Source organism: Sceloporus undulatus, chromosome 4 (genome assembly GCF_019175285.1).
Source record: "Sceloporus undulatus isolate JIND9_A2432 ecotype Alabama chromosome 4, SceUnd_v1.1, whole genome shotgun sequence".
NCBI lineage: Eukaryota > Metazoa > Chordata > Lepidosauria > Squamata > Phrynosomatidae > Sceloporus > Sceloporus undulatus.
In genome coordinates, this window is record NC_056525.1 from 231,826,135 (window position 1) to 231,853,255 (window position 27,121).

Genomic DNA, 27,121 nt, shown 5'->3' on the forward strand with positions numbered 1-27,121 from the left:
CCACCTCTACTGCCAAGATCCTGCTCCATGCCCTAGTGGTTTCACGACTTGATTACTGTAACATCCTCCTGGCTGGGCTTCCTCTTTCTCACCTCTGTCCTTTAATTTCTGTCCAGCATTCAGCTGCACGCATTATCACATCCGCCCACCGCTTTGACCACATCTCTCCTGCGTTGGCATCCCTTCACTGGCTCCCACTCCCTTTCCGCATTCAGTACAAGCTCCTGCTGTTAACATTTAAAGCCCTCCATGGGCTGGCCCCTCCTTACTTATCAGACCTTATTTCTCCTCACCTTCCCACTAGGGCCCTCCGTTCTGGTAGTCAAGGTCTGCTGTCCCAGCCCAGGGTTTCCTCTGCCCCATCTCGGATTCGCCCCTTTTCACACACTGCCCCTCACTCCTGGAACCTTCTTTCCCCACAAGCAAGAGCCATCACTTCTTTAACCAGCTTCAAAACGGAGTTGAAGACCATCCTGTTCAGAGAAGCGTTCCCAGGCATTGCATAACTGTCACTTGCTATTTGATGTTCTTTGTTGCCTGTTTTATTGAATCATTTCCTGTATTTCATGTGTATTATCCTACTAGAGAGGCAGGCTAGCTCCAACAGGCCTTCCTGGAAGAAGATTAACCATCCATTACGAAGCCAAGCCCTCCCTCCAGTCCATCTCCCCTGATCCAGGCCTCGGAGGTAGAGAAGAACTGCTGGCCCTCATCCCCTTCCCCACCACCACTCCCTTCTCCTTTTGTGTCGTGTCTTTTTAGATTGTAAGCCTGAAGGCAGGGAACCATCCAATTAAAAAGATTGTATGTACAGCGCTGTGTAAATTTACAGCGCTTTATAAATAAAGGTGGTTAATAATAATAATAATAATAATAATAATAATAATAATAAAATTTACATGAAGTGACACACATCCAAGAGTCAACAAAATTCCTGATTAGGCAGAGATCTATGAAACCCAAGAACCAGAATGCCTGCTACTACCATATATACGATTTTTTTTGTGATAAACCCTAACCCTACAGACAAAACATGGGGTCTAACACACTCATGCCTAACACAGAGAACAATTTGAAAAGGGGAAGAAAAAAAATAAGAGGGTGGATTTTTTTCTCTTCCTCCTCCCAATCCATTTGGTAATCTGTAGCACTGTAATACATAATTTAAGGTTATGCTCATTCATTCTTTGGTTCTTAAGTAATCTGATGTAGTGGTTACTTACGGCATTACCATCCCTGGAAACAGCTACAGCCTAGAGACAAAACACATTACACACAACAGACTATTAAACAATACACACATAAGCCTGTGACTATTCATCTCTTATTATGGAAATGGTCAGCTATCTACATGCACAGACAACTCCTTGGGTATTCCTGATACAGCTTCTAGGCAGATAATGAATATAGAAAACCTCAGGAAATCGCATTTCAGCAAGGCGTCAAACACCCATCCATTAAGTTAAGTAAATGCTTGATGCTATTTATCTTAAAAACAGCACTTTGCTTCAAAATAGTCTCTAAGAGGCCCCATTCATACATTAAAGGGGCATGTGACTGTCAATTCCCCATGGTTGGATCCCATGCAGTTCTGGTATACAATCCAAATAACTAAAGTCTCAGAGACTAGCTGGAAGTAAAGTGTTGCTGCATTACTGTGCTTCCCCACCCAACCCCTTAACAGAGGCTCAGATACATATGAACCCAGCAAATTCATGTTACCAGTGATCTCCTTCCAAGGACCCCCTCATCCCTTTACATGTGTTCGGCCTCATTGGCAATTTCCTCCTGTAACAGCAAGAACAACAATTCAAATCAAGGCAGCACTTACACCCAGTGATTTCAGCTCTCCCATGCAGATGTACAGATGAGCTGTGATTGGTTTTGGTTTCCTTACTTTGTGCTCCTCTCAATGTATAAATTTCATACTGAAAGGTACTTTTTTCGGTGCCATCACTCCATGATTGGTAGTTACCAAGAAAAGAGTCTTGTGTGTGGTGGCTCCTATCTACAGAATACCTTTCTCCATGAAGACTCACCTGTTCTGATTGCATAGGTATAGAAGGCTTTCGGATCCACGCTCCTTGAATATCCACAGGGGACAAACAGAGGGAGTTAAAATGGGACATGCACCTGCATGCCCCTGTGGGAGCACATTTCAATTCAAGCTAATAGGGCTTGAATATGCACATTTTTTCGTTTTCGCAGGGGGGTCCAGAACGAATCCCCCACGAAAACAGAGGAAGCACTGTATTGCTAGTTTCCCTGCTGGTTTGATAATTAGGCACAAATTGGGCAAAGGGGATGTGTATATTGCACAGCCCTCCAGATACTGGTGAACTGCAGGTCCCCACATTACACACACCTGATCATCAGGCTAAGTCTGATGGAAACTACAGTCCAACAATATATGGAGCCTTTGTTGCATATGCTTGCTTTTGATGTAAGGAACAAATTATTGAAACTCATATTTTCATATTTTCTTCTGCAAGGCCAAGAGGTTGGCTTTACAAGAGAAATGACAATGACAACCCAAGCACCCCACGAGGGGCCAGTATTTTCAAAGCTCAACTGAGAAGAGAAAAATTGTATACTTGGATTAAAGTTAGTGACGGTGCTTTTCTAGTTGTGCGGGGGGGCTGTGCAGACTGTAAGTTTGGGCTGGCTTGGGGGCAGAATAGGGCGTAGTGTTTACACAATGCATGCCCCTGGCCCCACCCCCAGGCCGGCATGATGCTGCGCATTGCATCGCATGGTGGGTGGCATCACGGCATTTCTCCGGCACTGCATACATACGACGTAGCACCAAAAGAGCACCGCCAAGCCGCGACAACACAGCTATCGCGCACTGCAAAGGCCAGATTGGGGTCATGGCATGTGGTGGCCAAGGCCCCAATGTGACTGTAACAGGGGCAGATGGAGGCCGCCCCTTCAGGACTGTGTACACAGTCCTTTAGTCCCTCAGGGATTTTTAAAAAGAAGCACACAAGGAACAAACCCCTCTAACCAAGTGCATTCTTGTCATTTAAAAAAAAAAAGATCTAATAGATTCACAATTAAAATATTTATCTGTATCTCCCTATTACCTCAATGACCCTTAAAATTTTATAAACAATACTGGTATATTGGTTTGGACAGCTGGGCATATTCTGCATACGGACAGACACATAATTAATGTTACTGAGATCTGATACAGTATTTGTTGATTCTTCATATTCAAAGACAGAGTGAGAAAGTACCTTACACATGTTTATTTTGCAGGGAACTTGATCTAACCTTTCTGTATGTATACACTTCCCAAAATGTCAATAAATGTGTTATTAAACATGGAATCCTTTCATTTCATCTGTTTCTCTACCTAGTTCTCTCCTTCCTTAAATCTGTACATTTTAAACTGATTTTTCCACATCTTACCAATAGCAAAAAAAAGCCTTTTATCAAGCACCCATAATCTCTGCTGAATGAACCTTACATTGAAAGAAATTGTAAGATATAAATTTTGAACCAGCAGGGAGAGAAAAGCAAGTCATTTGTATTTGTTTGTGGGGTTTTGTTTATATGTGTTATATGTACGTTTATTTGAGTTAAATGTTAGTATATGTTAATTTAAGCTTGTACTACAGTTTTATTGACTGACTGACTTAGTCATCTGGCTTTGCTTCACAAACGAAGATTCAGGAAGGACTCATTCCACGCTTTGTATAAGCGCATTGGTGACTAAAAAGGTCAATCCAGGACAAACAGGTCCAGTTGCAGAAAGCACAGCGGAAGGTCTCTTTGGGTGATGTTTCCGGGTTGCGGTTCTTTCTGCGTTGTCGTTTCTCTTCGAGACTCGTTCGGCATGAGCTTTCGAAAAAAAGCTGCAGCATCGTGGATAGTGCATCTCCATGCCTCCCGATGCGAGGCCAGGGCAGACCATTGTTGGTGATCAATTTGGCCAAGTCTGAGATGTTGTTTCAGGGAGTCCTTGTATCTCTTCTTTGGGGCGCCCCTCTTACACTGACCCGTGGTGAGTTCACCGTAGAATACTATTTTTGGGAGGCGATGGTCCTTCATCCTAGAAACATGTCCTGCCCAGCACAGCTGTGTCCTCAATAGCATGACCTCAATGTTGGTGATCCCTGCTTGCTCAAGGACAGCAACATTCGTCACATAGTCAGTCCAGTGTATATTTAGAATTGTGCGTAAACAGCGCTGATGAAAGCGTTCAAGGAGTCGTAGGTGTTGGCGATAGGTGACCCATGTTTCAGACCCACAGAAGAGAATAGACAGTACAATGGCTCTATACACACTGATTTTTGTGCTTCGCCTCAAGTGTTTGTTACTCCAGACTCTTTTGTGAAGCCTTCCGAATGCGCTATATGCCTTTGCCAGTCTGTGATTGATCTCTTTATCAATCTTGGCATCTGAGGAGATGATACTTCCCAGGTAGGTGAACTGCTGGACGGACTTAAGCACAGATGTGCCTGCGGTGATGTGGGGATGGTAGTGTTTTCCGTTTTCTTCAGACTGACCTCCAATCCAAAGAGTTCTGCAGCTGTTGCAAAACAAGATGTTAGGCGCTGCAGAGCTGCTTCTGTATGGGCAACGAGGGCAGCATCGTCAGCAAAAAGCAGCTCACGGACTAGATAGTTTAGAGTCTTAGTGCGGGCCCTCAGGCAGCTTAAGTTAAACAGGCTACCATCAGTACGGTAGCGTATATAAATATAAAGATATTAAAAAAACGTACATGGAATCCTACACTCACTCTCCTGGGAATAGGAACCATGGAACTCAGTAGGTTTGCAGGTGAGCAGATATGTACAGGTTGAATCTCCCTTATCCAAAATTGCTTGGGACCAGAAATATTTGGGATTTCAGATTTTAGAATATTTATATTGAAGTATCTTGGAGACAGGACACAAATCTAAATACAAAATTCATTTATGTTTCACGTACACCAGGGATGTGATGGCTTAGTGGTTAAGACACCAATTCTGATGATCGAAAGACCAGAAGGTTAGCAGTTCGAAGCGTGAGTGCTGCATGATGGGGTGAACTCCTGTTACTAGCCCCAGCTTCTGCCAACTTAGCAGTTCGAAAATGCAAGTAGATAGATAGGTACCACCTAAGTGAGAAGGTAACAGCATTCAGTGCAGTCACACTGGCCACATGACCACCAGAGCAGTCCTCGGACAACCCTGGCACTTAAGCTTAGAAACGGAGGTGAGCACCACCCGCTACAGTCAGTTACGACTAAACATTCATGTAAAGGGACTAGCTTTACCGTTACCTCTTATACACCTAGCCTGAAGGTAAAATTTTATACAATATTTTTAACAATTATGTGCATGACACAAAGTTTGTGTACACTGTACCATCAGAATGCAAAGATATCACTATCTCAGCCACCCACGAAAACATTTTAGACTTTGGAATATTTCAGAATACATATGAGAGACTCAACTATAGAATTTTAGCTTCATGGTTCACCATACAACCGATATAATTATCTGCCCCCAAACAAAAGGGCATTGAAGAATCATTCAAATGATTCAAAACTATGGACACTCAAAGCAAGCCTAAAAGGAGCCAACCACTCAAGTCATGAATGCCAATATAATGTCTATTACACATATGCATAAGCAGAGAGAGAACAAGCCAATCCTTAAACCTGTTTGCAAGTATTCTAATCAAGGTAATGCAATTCATTTTGCTCAGCATCAGCTTTATCTGCTGAGATGCATAACTTTGATGGAAATTAATTAGTTCGTTCCTGCAGATGGATTTCTTAATAGAACTTGGAAAGAGTGAGCCAAAACATGTCAAACTCTCCAGAGCATATTGCAAAAAAGGTAGAAGACTCATCAGCAGAGCTGAAGTGGGATGGAAGAAACAGAGAAAGAAAGAAAAAATGTGGGCTACTCAGCAGTTTAGACAGCACTTAATTACTTGCTAAATTACAACTAAGTTACTAAATTTTATTCATCACTTTGTCCCTTTGGGCCATTCATTAACTATGTAATCAGATTTATCAGAAAGATTGTAACTGTGCAGCCCTGTCCTAACCAGGTTATTTGGAATCCAGCCCCATAATATCAGTGGGTTTTAAACCCAAGAAAGACCAAACATGATTGCAGATTTATTTTATTTGTCATACTTTTGTTATTTGTTTTCAGGTCAACTCTGACTTATGCAGACCATAAAAAAGTTTTCTTGGCCGAATTTATTCAGAAGACATTTGCCACTGCCTTCATCTAATGCTGAAAGAATATGATTTGCACAGAGTCACCCAGTGGGTTTCCATGGCTGAGCAGGGATTCAAACCCTGGTCTTCTGTAGTCCTAGTTCACCACTCAAATCACTACACCATGCTGGCTCCACTACACCACCCTGACTCTTATTCTACTAACAGTATACAAATTCCTCCCTTCTTGAGAGACTGAGAGAAAGTCTAATTATGTAGTTTCATACTGCAGCTCAACAGGCCTTGTCTCAACCAGCCACTCTCTGCCTGCCTTGCCAGGATCAATACTACCAGGCCAACAGGCCACTTGCTGAATATTCGCGCTCCTGTCCATCAGAGAAAACAAGGTAAGATAAAATTCCTCAGCAAATTCAAGCTCAAGTGTCAAAGGAAACCAGAAAGCGCAGAAACATCTGACAGTGCCCAACTGAGTGCAGCCAAGGTTGCCCAGTGTCTATACTGTTGACAGGGCATCTTCTTTTTGTCTTTTTAAATGAATGCCCTCTCTGCTCTCAAGGCACCAGATGCAATTTCATCTTGGAAGCAAAGCAGGGTCAGCCCTGGTTAGTACTTGGATAGGAGACCAGCAACAAATACCAGGTGCTGCAAGCTAAATTTCAGAGGAAAGAACTGTCAAAACTATCTCTGATTATTCCTTGCCTAAGAAAACCTTATGAAAGTCATGGGGTTCCCATAATTCAACAGGCAACTTGAAAGGTCATACACACACACACACACACACACACGCCTTGCTAGATTGGGAAGACTAAAGTCCATTTCATTCAGTTTCCCAATGGGACAAGCTGCTTGCAGAAAGCTAATGGCAGTTTCCTGACTATTCCCAATATTGGTAGGCAGAGATATACTGCCTTTCATCCAAAACACACCGCAGAAATACTCCAGTTTGAGACCGTTTAAACTGATCTGGTTCAATGCTAGGAAATTCTGGGAACTGTAGTTTTGTGAGACATTGACCCTTCTCTGTCAAAGAATTCTGATGTCACTATAAACTACAATTCCCAGGATTCTCTAGCACTGAACCAGGGCAGTTAAAGAGGTCTCAAACTAGATTATTTCTGCAGTGTGTTTTGGACCTTTATCCACAGAGGCTTTTGATTGCTATAATACCTAATCACCACTTAAACTCTATCTTCCAGGAACAGAACAAGTTATTCAATTCTCAGTCTTCTCTCCAGAAGCTTCTTTTAAATTTAGATCAAATGCAATAGATTTTTTTTTAAAAATGACTTTTGAAAACTCTCCCAAATGGTCATATCTTTATTTTTAAAATTTTTAAAATAGCAGCCTTCCCCTTCTTCCCAACAGAAAGGTAAAAACAGAAAACTATTTCATATATGAGTATAGCTATAATGTGCTTATAAAGAGATACGGCCGAGTATTCTGTAAGTCATGCTTCCCCCAAGACATGGCCTTGTCACGTTTCATAAAGTGAGTGCAGAGCCAAGCAGGGACAGCACTTGAATAGGAGATGGAGGAGAAGTGGGGGGAGAGAAAAAAGAGAGATCTGCAAGATAGATGACAGACCATTATAAATCCCCATTGACTCTGTGCCTCTGTGTGAGTTTTAGCGCTGCCAACAGTTGCTCTTGAAGGCACTGTCTTTCTGAAGTAAAGCCCTAGTCATCTGTGTTTTGCAAAAGTAATTGCCCTTACCTTTTCCGGAAGGCCATAAATCAACATCAATTAACTTGCCTTGAAAGAACGACAAGGCTGTGGAGGGAGGGAGGCAGGCAGTTAAGTCAGGATCTACCAGGAGATCTCTAGCAGTCTTGTGGTAGATCACCATGATTTTGATAACCAGAAGCCTTCCCTGTCCACCCACCCCAGCCCAAATGCGGTCTTGCAAAGCTCAGGGGGGGAAAACAGGAATAAATGCCATGTACAAGAGGTTATGTGTATCAACTCCAGCTCTAGATCTGAAAATAAATTCCTTGGGTGATTTGCTCCAAATCACCTTGTCTGTAATCACATGTGTATTGCTGTTTTTGTATCCGGTGTCAGTTGGTACAGACCTTGGGGTTCATGTGAAAACAAATTAGATACCACCTACCTAAACTCTGCCTACAGTCCTGGCATTCAGCAGAGGATTCTCCTCTGCCTCATTTTTATAGCAAGAAAAGGAAATGAAGCCCATATATTTTCCCTTAAGAAATGAATGACACTTGACAGAGAAAGTAATTTTGCTCTACACAAAACACTGAGACCTCAAAGCCTCACACTTTTGAAGTAGAGCCATTCAGCACAGAAGAATGGGAGAAAACTTTCCTATCAAAACTTGTACAAGTTGCCAAAACAGCTGTATAAAATCTCAGAAACATTAGGCTGAGATTGCTAACACCAGGCTAGTAGATCATATTCCAAACAAAGAAATTCCTGAAAGCCTATAGGCATTTAAATCTGATGCATTCTCTCTCTCTCTCTCTCTCTCAAATACACAGAGATATATGCAAACATCAGATTAAAAAGTATTTTATTTGTACATGCAAAATCCACTCATGCAGACTTTAAAGCAAAAAGTTCCTGAGCTATCTATACGCAAGCTATGGAGTTCCCGGTATCTGAACATAGCTGGCATGATAGTCCCATGACCTCTATAAAGCTACATCCACATTCATTCTAACAAATTCCAGATGCATGACAAGGGCGTATGCTTCCTCTTCTTGCAAGAAGCAGCGGTGTTCATTCTTGTCATCTGGTGCCTAGCTGCTATTTGGTTTTCCTAGTTTCTAGCAAACTGATAGCCAGTTTGAAAGGGCTGCAGGCCAAATCTTTCTGCAGCTAGTTTTCCCAAATGGATTGCCAAATTTCTGAGGCCTGAAGGCTTACAGTCCAGGCCATTCCGGGGGGAATATCACTTTGGACCATCAGGTATGGCCACAATATTTCCATTGCCTTCTTCTACAGTATCAGGGTCACTTTAGCTTCAAAATCTCAACTCAGCTGTGGTCAGCATTTAAAGTTAACTAATTAGTTTTGAACAGGCTCATTATCACTACAGCCCTACTGTGGCCAATTTAACACAACTGTTGTCTCAGCAGCAACATGAAAAAATTATGTGCCTGATTTGCAAGTTATGTTGGAAGATAAAGAGGGTGAATTAACCAAACAATGTGACAAGGAGGTGTTTTATGGAAACCCCAAGCAAAGAGAAACTTGGATGCAAAAGGAATTAAGGTAAGACAGGAGCATCTGAATGGATGATACAGAAGGCTTTTAAATTGCAAATTATCCTCCGGATCTGATTTCTGTACAACTCAAAAGCTTGCCAATATATTTTCCTAGCAAAAGGGCCATGAAAAGGTACCACCCAGATAATTTTACATTTCGTATCTATATTTACTCCACAGGACTGATTTCAAAAGTGTAGGGAAGGGGGAACAGACACGCAGTGGAAAAGCCACAGGAAATGTTTTTACCCCTGGAAATAATGGTCAACGTGGAAAAACACACTCCAAGAGCTTGGAAGCTAGCGCAATCCCACATCCTCATGGTCACCAATTTTACAGCTGAGCTGGGAAAGAAAAATAAACATGAAGGCTAGATTTCAACTTGCATAGATCAACTGAACCGTTTCTGGTACTGAGTCAGAAACCACAGATAAGCAAGTCTAGGTGTACTCATCTAAATAAATTAAAACACACCCACATATTAAGCCAGTCATCAGATTTCTTTGAACTTTGTTCTAGGCAATATTCTCCTAGGTGAAAAAGGAGAACATTAAACCACTGGGAGGGAGTGTGAATGACTGAAAAAGGGAAAGATGCTACTGGGTACAGGGCTATTTGTCACAGAGACAAATTAACTACAAATCCCTAGCTCCAGCAAAATCAAATAATAATAATAAAAAAATAAATAAAGTCCCAGGATAAAGCATTGATGTGGAGCAATCTTACTTGGAAGGACATGCCGGTGCATTCAAGAAATGAACAACCTGATCTTATTCATGTAGATTCAGAAGAGTATCATGGAGAAACCTGTACTGAGAATGCAATCGTATGGACATTTTCTGAGCAGCAGGCTCCAAAATGCTGACTGAGTCTTACTTCCAAGGAGGTGTGCACAGAATGGCAGCTTCACACCTGAATTCAAGGGCGGGCAATTGTGGTGGGGCCAGGGGCCAATTTTCTGCCCCATAGAACTTTCAATGGCCACATGTCCTGCCAAAAATGTTCCCCAAAAGAAAAAATGCACTTCTAACAGGCATTTTTGTGATGATAAATCATACAGGGGGGACCCGTTACCTATTTAAACAGTGATTTCCCACTCCCGGAGGCTTCCAAGTGAGTCAGTTCTCTTTTATGAGATAATAAGATCGACCTGAGGACCATAGATGGGGCTGAAAGCCACCAAAACAGCCTTGGATGGCTGCACTTTGCCCACCCTTGCTTTAAGTTAACATGAAGCTTACTCTACTCATTTCCCACCAGCAATTTTGATGTCAAACTCTCCAAGCCTCACAGAACCTAGCCCTAAAGCTCCATGCTGGAACGTGTCAAGAATCCGCACCTCCTATTCCAAACCTGGGCCAGGGTAACAGATCTCCTCCATCACAACTTGGAATTTTAAACTTACAACCTGAGGGAAATGTTTGCAACTAAAATGAAAGTTTGTTTGCTTTTTGAAGGCAGCCCCAACAGTGCATGTTAGGATCTTTACCAATGGTGGGAAGAAAGCAAGCAACAGGCTGAGCTGCATGGAAAGTCCTTCAACCATCAAAGTCCTTCAACCTTTGGTCCTACAGCCAAGTTGGGCTTCAGCTCCCAGCCTTTCTAGCCAAAATGGCTAGTGCTCAGGAATTCTGGGAGCTGAAGTCCCAAAATCCCAAAGGTGAAGAACCCCATCCTTAAGCTGTCACTGTCACCTTAGCGACAAGGAGATGAAACCAAGGTAGGACCAGGTGGTGGACCAACTTACTTTTCATATTCAGCGTTGTCCCTATCGCACCGTGAGTCCTTGTGCTTCTGCCAGTCTTTACCATGCTTGCAGGTGGTCAAGAGGACAACATCCTCCCCATTATGGACGTGATATAAGGCATTCCTGGTGTCCGATCCTATCCCAGTCAGGTACCTTTTCCCCTTGAAGACCAACATGTACTTCCTGAGGGGAGGAATGGTGTTAAACCTCAGGAAGCCCTTTTCCCCTCCTGTCCTGGGGTGATCCTTGGAAAAAAGCGGGATGGAAACGTCAAAGTTGGGCCGGAAGTTCTCCGTACTGATGCTGGCTTTGGCCAACATGGCGTGGCCAATGTCAAAGCCCACATCCTCGGTGTAGTCGGGCCAGGTGCCAGAATATAAATTAAAAACGACGTGGTTCCTCCCATTGTTCCACAAATGGAGGCTTTGGATTTTGGCCCTCAGGTTGTGGACATATTGGGGGGAAAGCTGGTCACGGTCTAAGGTGTCCAAACTGAGGACGAAGAGGCAAGCCTGGCTGGGGTCAGAGGTATAAAAGCGGGATCCCTCAATGGCGGCCAGGATGTTTTGGTAACTTTCGGCAATCTTCTCCCCTTTCTGCTGCGGGTAGACATAGACCTTGAAGCCCTTCCTCTGGCACAAGGCGAAGTCGAAGCAGGACTCCATGCGACACTTCTTCCCTTTGTAGACACTGGCGTTGGCATCCCGCTTCTGCCTCGGGGAGCCATGGGCATTGTAGTCCTCACTTTCCAGCGGGTCCCAAGGGAGGAAAGGGCGGAGGGCGTCTGGGAAGCGAGGCCAAGGGCGGTCAGGGCTAGGATGCTGCAGGCCATGCTTGCCACTATGGGACGCCTGGCGTCGGCCTGGGCTCTGGGAGGCTCGGAGTCCGAAGTAGAAGAGCAAGGCGAGGCAAGTGGCAGCCGAGAGGAGGATGAAGTAGCGTTTTTTGGCCTGCATGTGTCCTGCTTGGGTCGAGAGGGCTGGGGAGGAAGGCAGCAGGGCTCGCCCAAATTGGCCAGGGGGCACTTTCAGCTTGAGTCCGCCATCTTCCCGCCTCCAAAAGCTTCCCACTCACTTCACCCACCTTCTCTGGATGCCTTTCCCCAAGGTTTGGGCTGATGCAGCAGCGCATGTGGGCGACCTTCTTTAACTTTCCCTGGCCCTCCTGTCTGTCATTTTAGGATGGTCCAAGAAAGGGAAGGGGAAGTGAGGGAAGGAGAGAAAGAAAGAAAGAAAGAAAGAAAGAAAGAAAGAGGTTCCTTTGGGAAGAGAGTTGAGAGAAGGAAAGATGGAAGGAGAAGAGAGAGAAAGAAGGTTGCTTTGGGAGGAAAAAGTGGAGAGAAAGAAAGGCAGGAAGGAAGGAATGAGAAGGTTGCCTAGGGAGGAGAGAGAAAGTGGAGAGAAGGAAAGATAGAAAGGAGAAGATTCCTTTGGGACGAAAGAAAGAATGGAGAGATGGGAAGGAAGGAAAGAAGGATTGCTTTAAGAGGAATGAAAGAGGAGAAAGTTGCTTTGGGAAGAGAAAGTGGAAAGAAAGAAAGTTTCTTTGGGATGAAAGAGAGAAAGAGGAGAGAGAGAGGAGGAGGAGAAAGTTGATTTGGGAGGAGAGAGAGAAAGTAGGGAGAAGGAAAGAAAGAATGAGAAGTTTGCTTTGGAAGTAGACAGAAAGAGAGAAAGGAAGGAAGGAAGGAAGGAAGGAAAGAAGGAAGGAAGGGGGAGACTGTTGCTTTGGGAGGACAAAAAGAATGGAGAGAAGGAAGGAAGGCAAGAAAGAACGAGAAGGTTATTTTGGAAGCAGAGAGAAGGGGAGAAAGAAAGAGTGTTGATTTAGGAGAACAAAAAAGTGGAAGGAAGGAAGGAGAAGGTTGCTTTGGAAGTACACAGGAGAGAGAGAGAGAGAGGGCGAGTGTTGCTTTGGGAGGACAAAAAGAATGGAGAAAGGGAAGGAAAGAAAGAAGGGAGAGAATGAGAAGGTCGCTATGGGAGGTGTGAGAAGGAGAGAAAGAATGAGGGAGAAGGTGGCTTTGGGAGGAGAGAGAAAGGGAGGAAGCCAGCCAGGGAGGGAGGGAGGGAGAGGCGTCCTTCGGAAGCAGGGAAAGCCCCAGCCGCCCTCCCGAAAAGGGATCCCTTGTTGCCCTTAAATCCGCTCTTGCGAGAGGGAGGAAACTCGTCCCGCCCTCTCCTCTGCCTGCCTCCTCTCCTGCACACACACACACCGGCAGACAGGGACCCACAAACACACACAGAGGCTGAGGCTCAAGGGGCGACGGCGGTGGCCAGTGGCCCTCGCAAGTGGAAAAGCCTCCTCAACCTCATCCTTCTGCAAGCAGGCAGCTCCAAAGGGGGAGAAGAGCAACCACAATACACACACACACACACAGAGACACAGACACAGCACCCGCAAACCCTGGATCACAGCTCCCAGCCCCGCGAGCGCCGTAACCTGACGAATCCTTGCATTGCTCTGCCTTCCTGGGGAAGAAGAAGAAGAAGAATAGTAATCAAATCCGGAGAAGGCTTGGCTTCGCAAGAGAGATCGCAGTCCGTGTGGGGATTGCAAGCAGGGCAAGAGCCTCCTCTTCCTCTTCCCCTCCTTCTCTTTCCTTCCTTCCTTCCTTCCTTCGCTGCCTCTCAACAACCCCCACCGCCCCTTTCAGTCATTCATTGCAACGCTCTGCAAAAGCAGCAGCAGACGGTGGGATGCTGCTGCTCTTCCTTCCGCTTCTGGCCTCCTTCCGAACGTTGCCGTCCGCGGCGTTCGATCGCCGAACGTTCCCGGAAATCCTTCCGAATGTTAACACTCCCAACGTTCCATCCTCCCCCTCCCTTCCTCCTCCTCCTCCTCCTCCTTCTCAGTCGCTGGTGCCCGCCGCCGCGCTGACCTCATCCATCCACGCAGCCGGCTCTCTGATTGGCTGGGCGTCACGTCCGGAGAGAGGAGGGGCTTCCGCTGCACCCATTCATAACACCCCCCTTTTTCCCTCCTTTCCTTCCCTTCCCCAAAATGCCCCACTCCTCTGCTCCCTCGAAGAGGAGGAGGGAGCTAGGCAGAGATAGATATTGCAAGGTGTGAAAGGCAGCAGCAAACGAACACCCAAAACAAGCCCCAAGACTGAGGAGGCTTTGGAGGAGGGAGGGGGTCAGGACAGCCTGTGGGGTTTTAGGGTGCTCAGGGTGACCAGGCGTCCTCCCTTTCCCGGACATGGCCTCCATTCCAACCCTCTGCCCCAAATGTCCTCCATTTTGAGCATGGCCAGAGTGACAGACGTCCCCCTTTTCCTGGACATGTCCTCTGCTTCAAGCTTCCGTCCAAGATGTCCTCCAGGGTGACCAGGCGTCCTCCTTTTCCCGGACATGTGCTCGGTTTCTACCTTCTATCCAGGAGGAATTTCCAAAATGTCCTCCATTTTGAGCATGGCCAGGGTGACCAGGCATCCTCCTTTCCCAGGACATGGCCTCTATCTGGACCTTCCATCCAGGAGGAATTCAAAACTGCCCTCTATTTTGAGCATGACCAAAGGTGACCAGGCATCCTCCTTTTTTCTGGACTCGTCCTCAGTTTCAACCTTCCATCCAGGAGGAATTCCCCAAATGTCCTCCATTTTGAGCATGGCCAGGGTGACAGACGTCCTCTTTTTCCAGGACATGTCTTCCATTTCACTTTCCCATACAAAATGTCCTCCATCTTCAGGAAGACAAGGGTAACCAGGCATCCTCCTTTCCAGGACCTGGACTCCATTTCAGCCTTCTGTCCAGGAGGAATTCCCAAAATGCCCTCCATTTTGAGCATCACTAAGAAGCATGAATTTATATTTCTATGAGAGGTTTGGGAATGTCCTACATTTTGCGTTCTCTTGCCCTCCTTTGTTGTTAGGAACATCTGGCCCAGGGTGACCAGGTGTCCTAACCACAAAGGAGGACAAGCCACCACCAAATGCAGGACCTTCAAGAAAAGCAGGACATTTCCAAACGAAAGCTCCAAACTTTCATAGGAATAGAAATCCATATTTCTGAGTCATGCTCAAAATGGAGGAAGTTTTGGACAGAAGACTAAAATGGAGAACAGGTCCTGGAAAAGGAGGATGCTTGGTCACCCTGATATTAAGATGGAAGACATTTTGAATGGAAGGTTGAAATGGAAGACATGTCTGGTGAAGGAGGATGCCTGGTCACCCTGGTCATGCTCAAAATGGAGGACATTTTGGGAATTTCTCATAGACAGAAAGCCAGATCAGAAGGCATGTCCTGGAAGAGGAGGATGCCGAGCCACTGTGAAGTCAAAGGCTTTCACAGCCCAGCATCCATAGGTTTTTTTGTGGGATTTTCGGGCTATGTGGCCGTGGTCTAGAAGAATTTATCAGGTCACATTTGTCATGCTCAAAATGCCATTCCCCGAATTCCATAGCATGGAGCTCTGGCAGTTAAAGTGGTGTCAAACCCAGTTATTTTTCCAGTGCATATGCAGGCTTGGAAGCCAATTCTGAGTGAACCCCATGCATTTGGAATCAGGAGCTAAAGTGCACAATATTTTTGTGTCTTTTTCCACCTTTTAATCCTCCTAATGCTGAATTAACTTCCAAACCAGCATGGGACAAAATGGATCAAATCAAGACCTTTTAAAACCTGGTTCCCTCTCCCCTTTTCAACCCACCCACCAGCCAAAATGTTTTTTTAATTTCAATTGGATGTGTAAGTAAAGGAAAAGAGTCAAGAACTGGACTGAGCCTGTGGTTTGGATGGGAAAAATGAAGGAGCACATGCTAACGAGAGAGAGAGAGAGTTTTAAATAGTATATGCATGTGTGTGCATGTGGTTTGTGTATATACACACACACACACGTGTGTGTGTGCGTGTGTGTGCATACTGTTTATATCTGGGAAGAGTGAAGAGGAGCAAAGGCATTCCTAGTTCCCCCTTCCATAAAGCGACAGGTTTATAGGAGCGCCCTCTACCGCATGCAATAGTTCATGGCCACCTGCTTTAAGGACATAGGAAAAGGATGAAGAAAGAGGGAGGACAAAAAAGTATGGCAGCACCTTTAAGACTAACTGATTTTTTTTATTTTTGCATGAGTTTCTGTGCTGTCAGCCCACTTCTTTGGAGGCAGTACGGAGTGAATCAAAGCTGTTGGAAGAATCCAAAGACATATAGCCCTTTTAGTCTGGAATATCAGCATGCAAAGGGATCTTGTAGCTTCTTTGAGACTCTGCAAAAGAAGTTGTAGCAGAAGTGTTGGTAGACTTGCTCTCCCAGATAGTCCAATACTCAACCCCTGACACCACACTTGTTCTCTAAAGAGAGAGCTATACAATAGCCTAAATTTCTTAGACAGATCCCAAGGTTAAAATATGCCCCTTGGACTAAATTTACATTCACTAAGAGAGTTTGAAAAAATCAAGAGCTGTATAATCACAAAAAGGAGAGAAGGAGAGAATAGGGAAAGACTAAACTGATAAGAAGGGGGTTAGTATTTGTTGCTCATATAAATGGATATCAGAGAGCAGATGTCTTTGCAGAAAATGTAAGATTCTGGCATTCAGATTAAGTAGCCGTTGTGTCAAGCCAGTTTCCAGGCCCGTGTTTCCAAAGTACATAACTGAAAAACAAAAGGCAGGAGCAAACTAAAGAAAATGGGAGTCCCAATAAGGAATGAGAGGTAGTTGCAGTTCCATTGAAATATGTGTCAAGAAATGAAAAACAGAAGACCAAAATCCTCAAAATTATTTGCCATAGATCCACCACCTTATTTTTATTGGTCCTCTTCTGCTTTCTTCATGAGAGAGGTTTAGCATGAGAGTCAGGGTGGTGTAGTTGGACTAGGACTCTGGAGACCAAGGTTCAAATCCCTGCTCGGCTATGGAAACCCATTGGGGGACCTTGAACAAGTCACACTCCCAGCCTCAGAAAGCAAGGGCAAACCTCTAAAGAAAGCTTACCAAGAAAAACATGTGATAGCTCTGCTAGTTTGGAAACAACTTGAAGGCACACAGCAACTGCAATGCATGTATGCAGGGCCAGAGTATCAAATGCTTCATTTGGAGCAATTGCTGCAGACCTTTCATCCATTGCTGAGGGGTGAAAGTGCTGTTTGCTTTTTCTTTTTTCCCTGTCACTTCCTGAATTTCCCAATATTTCTGATATCATCAACGTGTTGTGTTTTCCCTGAGCAGCTGAGTAAAAATGCATGGGAAACAGGCTGTTAGTCTCGTTGAAATTGAGTTGACACATGAACATTTTTTTGCTGATTTCTATTGTTGCTTGTTGTTGTGTGCCTCCAAGTCATTTCTGACTTATGGTGACCCTAAGGCAAATCTATCACAGGGTTTTCTTGGGAAGTTCTTCAGAGGGAGTTTGCCATTGCCATCCTCTGTGGCCAAGAGAGTGTGACGTGCCCAAGGTCATCCAGTGGATTTTTTATGCACAAACAGGGAATCAAACTATGATCTCCAGAGCCATAGTCCAACACTCAAACCACTACACCACACTGTATCTCTCAGCTTTATGATATTCCAATTGAACTGCTGTAATCCACATTGACAAAGTCAACTATAGTGCTAACTAACATGTCAACAGATAAAAAAGCAAAATGATGACTGACAGACTGGAAACGATCAATATACATCCCCATCCACAAAAAAGGAGACAGAAAAGATTGCAGCAACTATAGAACTATAGCACTAATATCCCATGCAAGGTTAATCATGCCCAAAATTCTACAACATAGACTCCAGCCATACATGGAGAGAGAAATCCCAGAGGTCCAAGTGGGGTTCAGGAAAGGAAGAGGCACTAGAGACTACACTGCAAACATATGATGGATAATGGAGCACACCAAAGAATTCCAAAAGAAAATCAGTGTGTACTTTATAGACTACAGCAAACCCTTTGACTGCATAGATCATGAAAGGCTATGGAATGCTCTCAAAGACATGGGAGTGCCAATATATCTGATGGTCCTGAAGAGGAATCTGTACTCGGGACAAGAGGCTATTGTTAGAACAGAACATGGAGAAACAATGGTTCCCAATTGGCAAAGGAGTCAGACAAGGCTGCATCTTGTTACCCAGGGATCAAACATTGACAGAAATGGAGACTTCAGCCAGGAAATCAGAAGAAGATGAAGAATGAGGGGGACAGCTGTGAAAGAACTAGAAAACATCCTAAAATGCAAGGATATACAACTGAGCACAAAAGTTAACATCATACAAGCCATTGTATTCTCTATTGCCATATATGGATCTGAGAGCTGGACAGTTAAGAAGGAGGAGAAGAGGAAAATCAACTCATTCGAAATGTGATGCTGAAGAAGAGTGCTAATGATTCCATGGACAGCCAAAAAGACCAACAAATGGGTCCTGGAGTAGATCAGGCCAGAAATCTCCATAGAAGCCAAGATGACAAAATGCAGTTTGTCGTACTTTGAACACATCATGAGAAGGCATGAATCATTGGGGAAAAAACAGTAATGCTAGGAAAGGTAGAGGGAAGTAGAAAGAGAAAGGCCACATGCAAGATGGATGGATTCTATTAAAGAGATCATGAGTATGAGTTTGCAGGAGTTGAGCAGAGCAGTGGAGGACAGAGGGTCTTGGAGATGTCTCATCAACAGGGTTGAGATCAACTTGAGAGCAATTAACAACAACAAGAAATACAATAAATTACTGTGATATACTTAGATCTCTCACACATGCAGGAAAAGGGCCCTATTTTGGGAATTGTTCCTGGGCCCCAACCCCCTTGCAAGTGTGAAGCATTTTCAGGACTGAAGATAAAAGTGCTTCACCTGCTAGATTTCTATCGGCCAGGTTACTCTTAAACCTACAAGAGCAAAGGCAACAAAACAAGGTGGAAACTCAGGTCATGGGCTGACAGCTTCAAATATCTTGTTTTCTCGGTACAACCATAACTTCTCCTGTATGTTCCTTTCCAAACCTTGCTGTTTTAGCTAATAGCTACAGGCAAGTGATGGTCATCTGTAAAGCATCTTCTGTCCCTCAAAAGACATTGAATATATATCTTCATCTAGCTCTAGGAACATTCACAGAATTAGAATGCAATCCAAAAGATGATCTGTTACATATATGTTGTTATGTGCCTTCGTTTCCAATTTACAGCAACTCTAAGAGAAACCAACATGAGCTTTTCTTGGCAAGATTTGTTCAGAGGAGGTTTGCCATTGCCTGAGGAGGCTGAGAGCATGTGGCTTGCCTAAGGTCACCCAGTGGGTTTCATGGCCAAGCTGGGAATTGATCCCTGGTCTCCAGAGTTGTAGCTCAACATTCAAATCACTATGTTACACTGGGATCAAATATAATATGGCCTTCAAAGAACCCGTTTTTAAGATTTCATTTTAATATCTTTACCTTAGACATCTATTCAAATTGGTGTCCTTGGGTTGTGAAGTTCATCTGTACAACATCTCTGCAGGGTTAGCACCCACAGTTTGTGAGAGTGGCTTCAACCATTGCCTCAATATCCCCAGATACATATAGTTATATGTCTCCTGAGCAGTACTAAAGGTGAAGGTGAAATTATTCAAGGTTAAGCTTCTGCAAGTGTTTTTTTTTTTCAAAGTGCAAAACTATACAAGGAGATTGAAGGCCTGCTTTATGAAGTGCTTAGTTCTGCAGGATTCCACCTTAAAATAGTATTTGCCTTCAGCTGTTATTCCTAACTCTATTAAAGAGAAAGAGAGATAGGGAGACAAAAAAGAAAAGCATGCTTTCTGACATGAATACACAGAATGAGAACGCTCAGTAATTATTCCATGGCTTGGAGCAAGTTGAAGTGGCTAGTTCTTTTTACAAATTAATGTCATTAATATTGCATTAATATTAGTCAGTAGTCAGCCTTGTTTGAATATTATATTGGAATTAAAGGTACTGAAAAATGTCTACATGTACATGAATATTGGAAAGGGTGTGTTTAATTTTCAGCATCACAAAGGTTGCTTACATCATTAGGCAGAGATAACTGCTATTGAGAGCAGTCTAGGGCTCAAGGAAAGCTACTTTTTTGTAATTTCCACTCCCACAATCCCCAAGCCAACATGGCCAGAATCAAGAACCAACTTTAGATGCATAGTCTCATAAGATGAGTGGGAAAGGAACAAGATTATTCTCTTAATGTGTGAATTTTCAAGACCCACAATTGTCTGTGGACTATAGTACACTGCTGCTCAAAGGCTGCATCCGCACTGGAGAAATAATCTGCTTTGACACCGTTTTAACTGCCATGGCTCAATGTTATGGTATTCGGAGTAATGTAGTTTGTTGTGGCACCAGAGCTCTGGTGCCGGAACAAACTACGTTTCCCAGAATTCCATAGCATTGAGCCACGGCAGTTAAAGTGGTGTCAAACCAGATTATTGCTACAGTGCAGATGCAGCTAAAGTGATGATCTGTGGCCCAGTGTTAGTCTGTAAGGTGTTGGCTTCTAGCCCACGGCAAGTTTCCAGAAAATTATGTGAGTACAATAATAACATTGCACAAGTATGATACCAGACCTTGGCACTATTTGGGGGGGGGGGGGAGTTCTAGTCTGCCACACCAGATAGCTTGAGAAGCACAGCTATAAAATGTTACAGTATTAGGATTTAGACCTGAGTAAATCTGTTAGGATCAGGCTGTATAACACTTTGCTAGGAAGAGCAGAGCTTTTCCCCAACTGTGTGATCTGGTGGTTGGGTAGTGAGGGAAAAATGAATAAGAAACCAGTGGTTTTTCTGTGAGTTGAACAACAGGCACAGCATTTCCATGATTCACAGTGATCATAAGACAGTTCCTTTTCCTTAAGATAAAATCATTATAATTAATATTTAGCCCTGATGAGTTTTTGCTAGTTATGGTAGCCTTTACAACAGCCCTGCAGTGAAGTCTACTATTGTCATCACTCTATTTCAGATGCAGGGCAGGGCTTGAGAGAAGATTCACATTGTAATCCTATGCACAGCTTTACTTAAATAAAATATGTACAACAAAATCCAAATTACGGCAATATTTGTACTAGGCCAACCAAACAGCAAAAAATACAATATGCAAGCTTCTTCATCACACATTGATGTTAAAATAATTTTTAGGGGGACAATCTGATGATGGAGAGTGACAGAACTACACCTTCTCTATTAAGAGAATTTCCTTCACTTACAGACGGAATAGTAGGACTCGTGTGTGTGGGGCGGGCGGGGCAGGGGGGAATTACCAGTCTCAGTCCCACTATGATATTTTCTTAGCCCCGTTGTGTGAATCCCATTGTGGGAGAAAAGTGGGATATAAATCTTTGAAATAAATAAAATAAAATAAGTAAATAATAAACAACTTGCCTTCTGATTAAAATGCTCTGTGGAGGATTATAATCTGAGTTAAAGTCTCCTGTCCCCTAAATGTGATAAAGGCCAGATAAAGTTTCCAAAATATTTGGATTAATCAAATGTATCTAAATCAGCTTTTGAGCTACAAGCATCTGACCATGTTTCATGCTACACTGTTGTAAGGTTGGGTGTTTACAATTGTACTGAATAGCTGGAAACTATGTAAGTTTTAAATACCTATCACCTGATGAATGACTATGGGGCAAATGTTTTCCTGCATTAGCTTGCTGAGCTGCCCTCATGACGTTCATGTGCTCACAGCTTTGTCTCTGGGAAAGCACTCTGGTCCCTGAAGGAAGATTAAACCAAAATGACTGAAATCCTAAACTTGGGTTCACAATGTAATTCAGTATGCTACGCAGCTCTTTGTGTGAAACATCAGTGTTGCACAAATGAATCAATACATCCAGTGCACAACCAAATGCATAAGTGCATCCATGTGCAATGCATCCTGTCTCTATTAACAATATGGATCTGTGCACAGTAGCATAAGTGCATCCTGTCTCTATGCACAATATGCATCTGTGCACAGTAGCATCCCAGGTACAACTCTGTTTCTACAGCCTTGAATTGAATGCAGCTTTTCAGCATCAGAGAAAAATGTTCAACTGCTTCCATAGATTGTGACATCTATTGAAAGGTTCTGTCAGAATATTGCTTCTGAGTGATGTGCAACTGTAGCCTTTTCTTTATTTTAGATTAAAATTGAGCAACAATGGACTGCAGCTCACATAACACCTTACCATATCCCATGCTGGTTAAGGCTGTTGGGAGTTGAAGACCAAAACTTCTGGGATGAAGGAGATGCCCATCCCTGTTTTATATGAATGCCACCTAAGGAGCTAGTGTGGCATCATGGTTTGAGCATTGGACTATGACTTTAGAGACCAGGGTTCAAGTCCCCACTCAACCACTGGCTGACTTGGGCAAGTCACTCACTCTCAGAGCCTCAGCAAACCCTGTGCATTTGCCACCCAGCCTCTGCTTCCTGAGCTGATTCCCTCACTCTTCTTTATGGTAGAGCTCACCTTGTTGCTTCTTCCACACCCAAAGGTGATGTTACAAGTTTAAAAAATACAGGACAGGGTGCAAATCATCAACAGTTTCCCTGCCCCATTGTTTGGCATTTGTGTGTTGTTTTTGTGTGCCTTCAAGCCATTTCCAACTTGTGGTGAACCCTGCATGGGATTTTCTTGCCAAGAGTTGTTCAGAAAAGGTTTGCCTTCCTCTGAGGCTGTGAGAGTGTGACTTGCCCAAAGTCACCAAGTGGGTTTCCAAGGTCAAGTGGGGATCCAGACCCTGGTCTCTGAGAGTCCTAGTCCAAAACTCAAACCACAACACCATGTTAGTTCTCTATAGTGTCATTTATATATGTTCTTAAATAGAAACCCTGTACAGCCATTAGCATGGGGTGGGAATTGTGTGTCCCCTCATATGTTGGACCGCAACTCCCAGAAGCTTTATTCAACATGGCCATGGGTACAGGATGCTGAGAGCAGCAGTTTGGCAATATCTGGAGAGCCGCATGATTCCTGCATCATATATGTTAACATGTGATAACATCTATGTGTTATGAAAAGAGTGCCATTTGGGTTTAATACCCAGCATAACTGCAGAGGTCAGCCAAAACCCAAACCTCGTCCCTGCTAGCTTAAATTATCACAAACTAAATTTAAATTAAATTAAATCTAACATTTTTCTCTGTGTTTTGTAAAAGAAAGCTTTAAGGATCTGGATTCTTTTGGCTATGCAGAGCTATTCTACTCCTTGCCCATTGTACCCTCAACTGAGCTTATACAAATATGCTGTCTGGGAATTTTTGAAGATCATCTTGCTAGATTACTCTTCTCCCTTACAAAATATCTAGTCACTGAACTGCACCTCTAAAAGTTTTATGAGGCATGAGTGCACAGATGGCATCCACAGCTTCAGTGATGAGTATGGCCAGAGTCCTGTCAGCCCACTAAACTGGCGATATTATGCCAATGTAGGCAGTGACAACATGAGGGAAACAGTTGTGGGTGTAATGGCCCTGAAAGGAGGAGGCCATCAAAGAAATATGCTGTGTGGATTGGGAAGATTTGTTATCTGCCTTTCCTCAGGGTGACCAGATATCGTAACTGCAAAGGAAGACAAGGCACTGCAAAATGTAGGACATAGAATAATAGAGTTGGAAGAGACTCCAAGGGCTAATCAGTCCAACACCCTGCCATGCAAGAAGGCACAATCAAAGCACCCCCAATAGATGGCCATCCAGCCTTTGTTTAAAATCTTCTCAAGAAGGAGACTCCCCCACTGTCAAAGGTAGCATATTCCACAGTCAGGAGGTGGAATCTCTTTTCCTCTAGTTTGAATCCATTGCTCTGGTCCTATTCTCTGGAGCAGCAGAAAACAAGCTTGTTCCAGCCTCAATATGACACAAAATTTAAACAAGGCTATCATATCACCTCTTAACAGTCTCTTCCCCAGACTAAACATACCAAGCTCCCTAGGTCTTTCCTCATATGACATGGTTTCCAGACCCGTCATCAGTTTGGTTACCCTCCTCTGACATGCTCCAGCTTCTCAACTTCCTTTTTGAATTGTGGTGCCCAGAACTGGACACAGCATTCCAGGTGAGGCCTGACCAAAGTTCATAGATCCCTTTCACATGTAGTCTTGTTAAGACAGGTGTCCCCATGTAAGAACATTCAAGATCAATGTAGAACATGACCAAATAAATGCTAAAAAACATGAATATAAATTCTTGCTTCTGAGTCATGCCCAAACCATAGGGCCTTAACATTCCTCCTTGACAGAAGGTTTAAATGTAGGACATATCCCAGAAAATGAGGATGTCTGAGCACTGTGGCCTTTCCTTGTCATCACTATACAATCTAGTAAAAGTGCAAGTGTTGGTTTAGTGCATCAAACAGGATTCCATACTAAACATTCAAAACATTTAGCATTGTTTGTGGCTAAAGCTTACTGAGAAAAGGCACCTTGGGTGATTCATTTCTCTAGGCAATACTTTCACAAAGTCTCTATATTCAGATACAGGTGGCAATCAGATGAGCCAATGATTCACATCTCTTACCTTCCCTTCAACCACACATGTACAAATTGCCTAGGTAGGCATCAGGTGAAGCTTTATCTCTTCCTCTTGGAAGATCTTGAGAACTGCACATTCCAACCATCTCATCCTTCCATGTGAGGAGATACCACCATTATCCATGCAGTCTTCCTACATCATGTACAATGAAATGCTTATACTCCAGAGCACTATTTTTGTGCAAAAACCAAGGCAAGGTGGAACAAATAATCTCTTCTCTGCTTGGCAAAATCCCCTGTCATTTACTGCCCTTTGTCAAAAATTGGAGCAACATGCTGCAGAACAGGGAAAAAACCCTCACACACACAGAGAAACATCTTCAATGTTGGCCCTGTTATTGGGCAGAGTAAGAGTTAGAGAGCAGATCTGGTGTTTTTTGAAATGGTAGATGCCTTATTTTGTTATTATTATATTAATATAGAGGTACTTGTGGGTGTCTCTGCCTCGTGTACTGAAATAATCTGGCTGGTTTTAGGTACCACGCACCTTGAGCAATCCATTTGATGCTCCATCTTAGGCATCAAACTATCCTGGACAGACTTTGTCCAGATGAATGTATCTTTCTTTTCTCTTAATTTATTAAATTGTTTATATCCCACCCATGGCATAAGATTTCAGAACAGCATGCAGATAAATACAACTTAGAACATTAAAAAAAACAAAAACACCATTAACAGTAAAGATAATCCAAACTGTATAAAGGCAAATTAAAGAAGTTAAAAAATAAAGCAAATTCAGAACTATGTAACAGTGTAGATTTATATAAAGTGTTCAGCCCCAAAGGTGCTGATAAAAGCCTGTAGCTTGACATCATAACTGAAGCCAGCTAATCGATCTTCCACAGTCAGGGAACCACTACAGAAAAAGCCCTCTCTGACAATTCACAATAAATGTGAGTTTGTCTGCCTTCAAGTCACCTGTTGATTTATGGCAATCCCGTGAATTTCGTAGGGTTTTTAAAGGCAAGAAATACTTCAAGGTGTTTTTTCCAATTCCTTCTTCTGAAATATATCCTACAGCACCTGATAATTGTTGGCAGTCTCCCATTCAAGTACTAGCCAGGGATGACCCTGCCTAGCGTTCAAGATCAAATGAGATCTAGTGCCTTTAGGGTATTTAGACAGCTACTCAATAAGATACCAGTCACTAGGAATGTTGTTGTTATACGCCTTCAAGTTGACTCTGACTCATGATAACCCTATTACAGAGTTTTCTTGGCCACGACTCAATGCTATGGAATCCTGTGATTTGTAGTTTGTTGAGGCACCAGAGCTCTCTGACAGAGAAGGCTAAATATTCACAAAAGTACAAATCCCAGAATAAGACTGAGCCATGGCAGTTAAAAGTGATGTCAAACTGTATTTTCTCCAGAGCAGATGCAGCCCTTGATTTTCTCAAACACTCATACCCCCATACCATATTCAGGGAACTATGAAACTATCTGTCCTCATTCAGGGGCAGGACTCTTGGAAGTCAATACAAGCCATCATAGCTAGGTGGACCTGCTCCACTACACCTACAATAAGGTTGTATCATGCTGCTATAGGTAGCAGCATGAGGGGAACTGAAGTGATTCTTGTTTAGCAGGTAAAGGTAATGGGAATCAGGTGGTGTTAAAGATCCCCATGAGATACCTGGAACGTGCTTGTAATCTTTGACTATGTGCTTTTAAACTACCCTACCTTGCCTAAGCTATCCTGTTATACTCAGGTACAGTGAAGGGTGTTATTCCATTGCTCAGTAATCAAGTACAAGTTCAACTACCAGTCCAGTCAGTTTGAATTTATGGAATGGGAATGAGGTTCCATTATGGTTTTTTTGCTGATGGTGACAAATTACCTTGAAGAAGCCATGCCTGGAGATCTTTTGATGGCACCATTTGTTGTTGCTGCTGCTGTTGCGTGTCTTCAAGTTGTTTCTGACTTATGTTGACCCTGTCTAGGGATTTTCTAGGCAATTTTCTTCAAAGGGGTTTGCCATTGCCATCCTCTGAGGCTGAGAGAGTGTGACTTGCCCAAGGTCATCCAATGGGTCCACATGGCTGAACCAGCTACACTCTGGCTCTCTACTAGGCACAGTACTTTGTCTCAAAGCTTAGTCATCCATTTAGTTCAGTGTTTCCTAAACTTTGGCGCGTTACACACTGCCATTTACTACGCGCTCCGCGCATCCTAGGGTTAGGAAGGGGCATGCTAGGGTTAGGAAGGGTCTCACCTTCCTAACTGGCCCTGTTCCTAGGACGCGTGGAGCGCGTAGTAAATGGCGGCCCCCGTCCACACAGGGGCCACCATTTTGACGTCTCGGACGCACAGCGTCCGGATGTGGCACAGCGGAAGTGATGCTGCGAGTGCGCGCCTCGCGGTGCCACTTCCGGGGGCCAAAAAGGAGCGCCATTTCGGCACTCCTTTTTAGCTGCGCCAGTAAGCCTCGCGGTCTGGCCACTGGGGCTTCTCAATGCAGCTAATGACAGTGGCGGCAGACTGCCCGCTTTAGGGCGGTCT

General features: G+C 43.7%; 1 protein-coding gene across 1 annotated transcript in view; it reads right to left on the reverse strand.

Moving 5' to 3' along the window:
- The window catches only part of EXT1 (exostosin glycosyltransferase 1), a 336,175-nt gene extending 323,805 nt beyond the window's left edge, over nucleotides 1-12,370 (reverse strand). The window contains exon 1 of the mRNA XM_042464165.1: nucleotides 11,162-12,370. Coding sequence (XP_042320099.1) covers nucleotides 11,162-12,117 — 956 coding nt within the window. The 5' untranslated portion in view covers nucleotides 12,118-12,370. The remainder of the gene's footprint in view (nucleotides 1-11,161) is intronic.
- Between the last annotated feature and the right edge of the window lie 14,751 nt (nucleotides 12,371-27,121).